Below are 8,820 nucleotides of genomic sequence, written 5' to 3'. Positions count from 1 at the left end.
TGCAAGAGAACAATTAGTGTAGTGAGGAGTTGGATTTTGACTAGATCAGGGTCTGGCATTCACTAGGGGGGATCAACAAACATCTACTTGATAAATAATTGAGGGAATTAATGAAAATAATGATTGAAACAGGGGCTTGAGATCCAGCAGAATATGATTTCATGAGATGCAAAGGGGTGTCAGTTTAAAGAGGGAGCAAGAGAATAATTAAGATTTCAATGGGGTGCAAGAAAAAAAAATAGGAATGGAAGGTGAGAGGAAGATTGAATGTAGGGCATACAGGAGACTAATAATAGAATTGAATGCAGAGGGGCATAGAATCATGAGTAGGGAGTGAATGAATGCCGGAGGTTAGGAAGACAATTGTGGAAGTGGATGCCAGGAATAATAGCTGGGCATAGCAGAATACAAGATGATACATGAGAAAGGGAAGTAGTAATTGTTGAAGGGGGCGTGAGAGTGCATGTGCATGCCTGTGAAGGGTGTCTATGTGGAGTGAAGGTAGGCAGAGAGACTAGTAATTGGATTGAAAATATACAGGACCCATGCCCAGAGTTTCTTGCAACCTGCCTATGCGTGAGTGGAGCGCCCTGGGAAGGAGGCTACACGAAGTAAGAAGGGAGGGTACAATCTCATTTCAACGGTGAGCTGGGTGGAGAAGAATCCAGCCGCCTCAGATGGGGCTTTCCAAGGGCAGAGGAAGTACGTTGTGGGTAGGGGATCATGTGGCCACCCTGACCTCCACTCCTTGCTCTAGAACCATGGATCCCAATGAAATGCCTGCTGTGCCCTGCGGCCCCCCTGACTCCACCACTGGACTTGAGACCAGAGCCCCATGGGGGATTGAACCTGGCCCCAGAAGAGCTAAACGTCGCAGAGCCCGCTGCCACAAACACGGCATCACTGCCCAAGTCAAGGACCAGGAGCACTACTGCCTCTTCAAGGTCTGCGAGTGTCACAAGTGTGCCCTCTTCTCGTGAGTATGGTGTCTGACAAGGGGAGGGGAGTGGGCTCCTCTAAAGGTGACTGACTTTAGACCTGCAATCCCCCACTTTAGGGAACACTGCAGCATCTTGCCTGCTGAGAGTACCTTGAAGTCGGAGCAGGGGCCACTCCGAAAGAGGCACCTGACTGAAGGACTGATAAGGAGTGGGACCACCTCTCCCAAAGCTCACAGTCATGTCAACAAGTTGGCCATTCAAGCAGGAGTCCCCAGTGAGTATCTCTGGCCAGGGAGGGTGTCTGAGTTTTGGGTGTAGGGAGCATGAGTAGTTCTGTCACCAGTCCTACCACCCAATTTCGATGTGGCTTTGGGCAAGTTACTCCTTGGGCCTTAGCTTCCCCAACTGTAAAACCTCATCAATATTATCTACCAAGTGTTGGTGGGCTGGAGACATCTGAGGGGGGGGGTGCGGTCAAAAAGGTCCACAGTGGGATGAGGCCTCAGATTGGGTGGGAGGTAGAGTCGGGGGGAGACGGTCAGGGAGAAAGGCTCACCTAAGCTGTCCCCAGTCTCTCACAGTTGGGAAGGAGAACATCAGCTTGAGGCCCACCCCTGTGCAACCCCTGGGGAGGAGTCTGGGGCCAGTGTGGGAAGCTTCCACCTCAGCCACTGCCCAGACCCCTTCCTGTGTCCTGAAGACCTGGGTACCATCTCTAACCCTACTGCAACTTGCCATATGACCCTGGGGTAAAAAAAATACTTCTCTCTGGGTCTCATAGTCCCCAGTCCCAAAATGAAGAGTAGGACTAGCTGGTCTTCAAGGTCTTCCCAACTCTGACATCCTGGGCTCCTATCGTTGTCCTAAAACATGCCCACATCTCCTTTCCATGGCCGGCTTGGTCCCTGACTCCAACCTGTGCTCTCTGCTCCTGCAGACAAGCTCCCAAGGAGCTCTGCTGATCGGTCTGGCCTCGGAATCTTTGTCTCTGTCCTGGACTCCAGCACCCTTGAAGAAGCAACTAACAATTTCTCTTTCCAGGAAGACACACAGACCCCCTGCCCTGCCCAGCAGGTGAGTAGAGTGAGAAGGACCATGGAGCTAGTTGTATATTTTGTTATTGAGTGCCCAACCTTCTGGTTAAGGCCATGGCAGCAAGAAAGAGGAAGTGAAGGCAGTGCGGTGCAAGTGGAGGAGGAGGAGGAGGAGGAGAAGGTGGCATCTCAGACTATGGGGCAACGACAGAGCTCTCCCAGATTTGCCATTTCCAATTTGTGAGACTTTGGAAAAGTAACTTTACATCTCTGAGCCTCTATTTTCCTATCAGTGTACTGAGAGGGGACAATATTCTACACCTATAACATTGACAAGCGGACTAGCACAAGGCCTGCCACATAGCAGGCCTTTGACAACTGGAGGCTGTTATTCCACATGAAACAAATCGATGGGATAGAAGCTCCTGCTGAGAAGGGGGGCCATGATGGTGAGGCCCACCATCTCACCCAGGCGAGAGTCTAATAACCGTCAGAGAAAAGTTCCTGGAGATGAGCCAAGCTGGCCCTTCAAGTGCCTTGGGAAACTTGATTGGGGAATATGGAGGCAAGAACCAGTCCTTGGACAGGGACAGTAATCACGTCACTCCAGGTGCCTTGAAGATTAAAACACAGACACCTCTGACTTCCCATAATCTTTACTGTTGCCTTGGGAGTTTTGAAAAAGCTGGGAGGAATTAGTGTCTCAGGAAAGATATAGAAAAAGAAAGGTACAGAAAAGAAGACAGTCCAAGCAGGGGAACGGACTTGTCCAAGCCACAACGACTAATGGCCAGCTGGCATTCAGACTCCCACATGCAGATATTGCAAAATCCTTGCTCCTCTCTCTCTACTGGTAGTATGTGCCTGCCAGAGGGGTAAATCCCCTGGCTTCTCCTTTCCTTGTTCCTAGATGCTCAACTCTGATCCTCCAGCCCTGTGCCACCCTTAACCCCCTTCTACTGCAGCCACGGATTCTGGGGAAATTGTGGGGTCCAGAACCCTGGCAGGGGCCAAGCTTAGTGAAGGAGAAGAGCAGAAGGCCTCAGGGTAGCTGGGGACTGAAGGGGCACGGGGGAGGTGTGGGTTCCCAGCTCCCATTCTCTCACATCCTTTGCTTCGCAGGCTCCCAAAGCTTCCGACCAGGCCTCGGTTTCTGCCTCCTCAGAGTGGCGGCGAAAACTGGAAGCGGCCGAGGCTCTGCTGGCTCTGAGAGAATCTTCCCAGGCCCCTTCTGGCTCCATCTCTGTGCTCCAGCCCTGAGTTGCACCAGGTAGCCTGGTCTTTGAAAGGAGAACATGGGGTTGGGGATAGTTGGGAAATGGGAGGCGGTTGTGTTAAGCAGGGCCTGACTGGGAAGTCAGAGTAGGAGGGGGGTTGGGGGTTGAACCTCTTTGGGCCCAGGCAGCCAAGCTCCTCAGTCTGACTCTTGAAGTGGCAGTACATGGTTGTTCAGTGAATCATCGGTTTATCGAGCATTGTGCTCAACACCAAATGTCCAGTGCCCTGATGTCAAGAAATAAGGAAACCAAGTCCCTAAGAGTAGCAGGGACCTACCCTAGGGCATGCAGCATATCAAGTGGAAGAACCAGGTCTCCTGACTCCCAGCCCAGGACTTTCTATCCAGACCCCTGAAGTCTGCTGTGACCTGGGAAGGACATACATAGGTGGTAAGAGCCTAGTGCAGAAGGAGATCTGGTTCCTGCCTTCAGGGAGCTTCCAGTCTCAAGGTGGAGCATGGATGCCTTCACAAGTCGTGTTTTGCGGCTGTATCTCACTGATGAGCCTGGGGAGGAAGGACTGGAGGCGAGATAGACACCTGGGGAGGCTGAGAGGGAAGGCTGGGCACGACCAGACCAAAATGGTGCATTCGGTATGGAGTGTGAGTGAAGCAGCCACCCTGAAGGAACTGCTGGAACAGAGGGGATGAGGGTGGAGAGGCTACCAGTCACGGAGGTCTGGCATGCCAGGCTTAGGAGGTTAGATCAGCCACTGTGGGTGATGAGGAGCCAGGGAATGTCTGAACTAGGGAGGAGCATATTCAGAGACACTGGGCTTGACAAAAAGAAATGTGGTGGCTGTGATGGAGGGTTTGGAGGAGGCAGGACTTGAGGTGGGCAAACCAGCAAGGAAGAGTTCTGTGCAATACAGTCCAGGTGACAAAGCCTTGATTGGGTGGAACAAAAAAGAGGGGAGAGCCAGGAGGGAAAATGGGTGTGACCTGACCCTGACCCCTTTCTTTGTGTCTACAGCTCCTGCTGGAGATAGAGGACTTCAGCCTCCTAACCCCTCTCTTGGACCTGCGCCAGCCAGCTCTGTTTCTCTGCCTAATGGACACCTGGGGTGCATCTCCCCCTTGAGCTAGAAGCCCAGAGGGGGAGAACTCACTAAAATACTGCCTATGTATGCATTTGCAAAATGCTTAATGTCCAAAATTCTTAACGTCCTTTTCTAAGCCCTTAGGCGCTTATATAAGCTTTCAGACCCGTTTTTTTATACGGGGCAATTCCTTGACTGAGGATGGATATTCTTGTACCTCCATCCTTTACTTTCTTGGATCCCAGGGCCTTTTAATGTCTCTTATGAAAACAGGGTTGTACAATCTAAGCTGATCAGTCTCTAAATAGGGTTCTGTGTGAGTCCATATGTTCATCTGCCAGAGGTTTTATTGGATTCGTGATTGTGAACATACTGACACGCTCATATACTTATCCATGCATGTGAAAATCTGAGGATGTTTTCATTTTGTGTCTAGGTTTGTGTGTGTGAGCAAATAATAAACCCTTGTTGTAAGGCACTGAGATATAGGAGTTGTTTGTTACCACAGTATAACTTAGACTCTCCTGACTCTAACAGACTTGTTCAATTCACTTTTCAAAGGGAGAAGCTCTTTACTCAATAACTGGGATTTCTTAACATGGCTAGATAAGAAAATGGTAGAGGATAAAAAAAAGGGTAGGAGATTTATTCATTCAGCAAGTAAGTGCCTACGCCTTTCCTGGCATAGACTGCTTCCAGTTGTCCAGAGGGCCACAAATTGAGATGTCTGCAGAATCAAGCAGATTATATAAATGAGTAGAGCAGGCCAGATGGGGTCTGGCCAATTGACAGTGCATGCTCTACCTAAGGGGGCAGCTGTCACTTGGCTCTAGCCAATTGTTGCCATGCAGGAATGTGGGCTCATTGTTGCCCCATCTCCTGATTTTTCAAGAGAAGATGAAATTCTAGATTTCTATGTAAAATATCTCAATTTTCAAATGTTGGCTCTGGTTTCCTCTTTAAGCCCTTTACATGGGCCAAACAACACATCCCAGCAGGCCAACTTTGGCCAATGGAATGCCAGTTTGATTCTAGTCCAATATGTATTTTACAGTGGGGGGAAACTGAAGCCAATCAGGACAAGAAGAATCAAAGAGGGGAGATGAATTAGACCTGGGGACTACTTTTGAAGGACCCAGGAAATACAAGGAAGCATCATTATCATTTCGTTATTCTGTGTTCACCGTATGCTAAGCACATATAACCTCACAACAGCTCTGTAAGCTAAGCATTATTATCACCCTTTTACATATGAGGAAATGCGCTCAAAGAGTTGCACAAGTGTTTGAAGGGAAATGTTTAGCCAAAGATGGGTGGAGACTCCCTTCTTTTTGCCTTGCCCTAAATTAGCTAATAAATTTACTTTTTTACAAAGTGTCGAGTGAGAAGTTCAAAGCTTCAAGCCACAGACGCCCAGTCAGAAGGGTCTTTCAAGAATCATCCCTTTATTTCATACTCAAAGTAACAATCTATAGGAATTGATCAGATCTACCTGCACTTGTTTCTCAGTCCTCTGCTGATGTTCATGATCCTGCCCACCCACCCCCACCACACCCCGACACGTGTTGAGCTATACCTCTTTTAAAAGTCTCTTAATGGCATAGTATGGGCGTCTTAGGACATTGTTATAAATGGTAGACGTTAAACATCTTTCGTGAACCATCCTTTGGTCGCAGGTTTAAAATATCACTTTACATAACAGTTGTGAGTTAGCCCTTGACTCTGGTATGGTATATAACAACACTGGTTGGATCTGAGGATATCCACCACACCAGGGTATCTGCAGAGTGGATCAATCTCAACCAGTGCCATGCAGGTAAATGTTTAACAACAGGCTCTGTGGGGGAGGACGAGGGTTGGAAGAATCGCACTGTGTTGTAGCATTTGCCGATTTCAAGCTACCAACTTGATGGCCTTTGATGCAGAGTTGGGAAGAGATGCATTTCCATCATTCAGTTACAATAAATAAGCACAATCTCAAGAGCATAGCTAATAGAAAAATGTAGGAAAATATTAGGAGTCGATGACTTTTGATCATGTATTATGTTCGTTTTCAATATAATGTATGTAATGTAATTGTTACTGTATACGATTTAGTTTTAATGACAGCTGTGTTTAAAAGTTGGCTCACAAAATTCCCGACAATGTGATAGTCGCCTCTTATGTTCCAGTAAGAGTACCCTCCAGCACTCCACTGCTTTCGGCTCTTGCCCAGAGAGGCACCTCTTCCAAAATAGGTCACACTAACACTGCAGGGCTTGATAGGGCTGCTACCACTGCTTTCTGACCAAGAACAGACTAAAGTGAGGGGAGAGTATTCGTTATTGATTTTTAAAAAATCTTTAATGGAGCATAATTGCTTTACAACGGTGTGTTAGTTCCTGCTTTATAACAAACTGAATCAGTTATACATAAACATATGTTCCCATATTTCTTCCCTCTTGCGTCTCCCTCCCTCCCACCCTCCCTATCCCACCCCTGCAGGTGGTCACAAAGCACCGAGCTGATCTCCCTGTACTATGCGGCCGCTGCCGACTAGATATCTATTTTACGTTTGGTAGTGTATATATGTCCATGCCACTCTCTCACTTTGTCACAGCTTACCCTTCCCCCTACCCATATCCCCAAGTCCATTCTCTAGTAGGTCTGTATCTTTATTCCCATCTTACCCCTAGGTTCTTCATGACAATTTTTTCCCCTTAGATTCCATATATATGTGTTAGCATACGGTATTTGTCTTTCTCTTCGGACTTACTTCACTCTGTATGACAGACTCTAGGTCTATCCACCTCACTACAAATAACCCAATTTCGTTTCTTTCTATAGCTGAGTAATATTCCATTTTATACATGTGCCACATCTTCTTTATCCATTCTTCCAATGATGGACACTTAGGTTGCTTCCATCTCCTGGCTATTGTACATAGAACTGCAATAAACATTTTGGTACATGACTCTTTTTGAATTATGGTTTTCTCAGGGTATATGTCCAGTAGTGGGATGGCTGGGTCATATGGTTGTTCTATTTGTAGTATTTTAAGGAACCTCCATACTGTTCTCCATAGTGGCTGTACCAATTCACAGTCCCACCAGCAGTGCAAGAGTGTTCCCTTTTCTCCACACCCTCTCCCGCATTTATTCTTTCTAGATTTTTGATGATGTGCACTCTGACTGGTATGAGATGATACTTCGTGGTAGTTTTGATTTGCAGTTTTCTAATGATTAATGCTGTTGAGCATTCTTTCATGTGTTTGTTGGCAATCTGTATATCTTCTTTGGAGAAATGCCTATTTAGGTCTTCTGCCCATTTTTGGATTGGGTTGTTTGTTTTTTGTTATTGAGCTGCATGAGCTGCTTGTAAATTTTGGAGATTAATCCTTTGTCAGTTACTTCATTTGAAAATATTTTCTCCCATTCTGAGGGCTGTCTTTTGGTCTGGTTTGTGGTTTCCTTTGCTGTGCAAAAGCTTTGCAGTTTCATTGGTTCCCATTTGTTTATTTTTGTTTTTATTTCCATTTCTCTAGTAGGTGGGTCAATAAGGATCTTGATGTGATTTATGTCATAGAGTGTTCTGTGTATGTTTTCCTCTAAGAGTTTGATAGTTTCTGGCCTTACATTTAGGTCTTTAATCCATTTTGAGCTTATTTTTGTGTATGGTGTTAGGGAGTGTTCTAATCTCATATTTTTACATGTACCTGTCCAATTTTCCCAGCACAACTTATTAAAGAGTCTGTCCTTTTGTGTTTCCGTACAAATTGTGAAATTTTTTGTTCTAGTTCTGTGAAAAACGCCAGTGGTAGTTTGATAGGGATTGCATTGAATCTATAGGGTTGGGTACTATAGTCATTTTCACAATGTTGATTCTTCCAATCCAAGAATATGGTATATCTCTCCACCTATTTGTATCATCTTTAATTTCTTTCATCAGTGTCTTATAATTTTCTGCATACAGGTCTTTTGTCTCCTTAGGTAGGTTTACTCCTAGATATTTTGTTCTTTTTGATGCAGTTGTAAATAGGAGTGTTTTCTTGATTTCACTTTCAGATTTTTCATCATTAGCGTATAGGAATGAAACAGATTTCTGTACATTAATTTTGTACCCTGCAACTTCACCAAATTCATTGATTAGCTCTAGTTTCCTGGTAGCATCTTTAGGATTCTCTATGTATAGTATCATGTCATCTGCAAAGAGTGACAGCTTTACTTCTTCTTTTCCGATTTGGTGTCTTTTTATTTCCTTTTCTTCCCGGATTGCTGTGGCTAAAACTTCCAAAACTATGTTGAATAAGAGTGGTGAGAGTGGGCAACCTTGTCTTGTTCCTGATCTTAGTGGAAATGCTTTCAGTTTTACACCATTGAGGACGATGTTGGCTGTGCGTTTGACATATATGTCCTTTCTTATGTTGAGGGAAGTTCCCTCTATGCCTACATTCTGGCGGGTTTTTATCATAAATGGGTGTTGAATTTTGTTGAAAGCTTTCTCTTCATCTATTGAGATGACCATATGGTTTTTCTCCTTCAATTTTTTAA

The 8,820-nt window shown here is 45.7% G+C and overlaps 1 protein-coding gene across 1 annotated transcript; it reads left to right on the top strand.

The window, feature by feature from the left end:
- Positions 1-982: 982 nt before the first annotated feature.
- Positions 983-4,750, top strand: LOC125962930 (doublesex- and mab-3-related transcription factor C1-like). The gene is made up of 5 exons (XM_049704516.1): positions 983-987; positions 1,058-1,215; positions 1,879-2,015; positions 3,098-3,245; positions 4,225-4,750. Exons 1-4 carry the CDS (start codon positions 983-985, stop codon positions 3,233-3,235), a joined length of 438 nt encoding a protein of 145 aa, XP_049560473.1. The 3' UTR covers positions 3,236-3,245; positions 4,225-4,750.
- Positions 4,751-8,820: the final 4,070 nt, after the last annotated feature.

The sequence above is a fragment of the Orcinus orca genome, chromosome X (assembly GCF_937001465.1).
Source record: "Orcinus orca chromosome X, mOrcOrc1.1, whole genome shotgun sequence".
NCBI classification, from domain to species: Eukaryota; Metazoa; Chordata; class Mammalia; order Artiodactyla; family Delphinidae; genus Orcinus; species Orcinus orca.
The sequence above is the reverse complement of the archived record's forward strand: the minus strand, read 5'-3'. Positions and strand labels throughout refer to the sequence as shown.

What these genes read in the sequence shown, in the direction of transcription:
- LOC125962930 (XM_049704516.1), top strand. An exon ending in CATTCAAGCAGGAGTCCCCA is followed by an intron (nt 1,216 to 1,878) that starts GTGAGTATCTCT and finishes CTGCTCCTGCAG; the next exon opens with ACAAGCTCCCAAGGAGCTCT. An exon ending in CCCCCTGCCCTGCCCAGCAG is followed by an intron (nt 2,016 to 3,097) that starts GTGAGTAGAGTG and finishes TTTGCTTCGCAG; the next exon opens with GCTCCCAAAGCTTCCGACCA.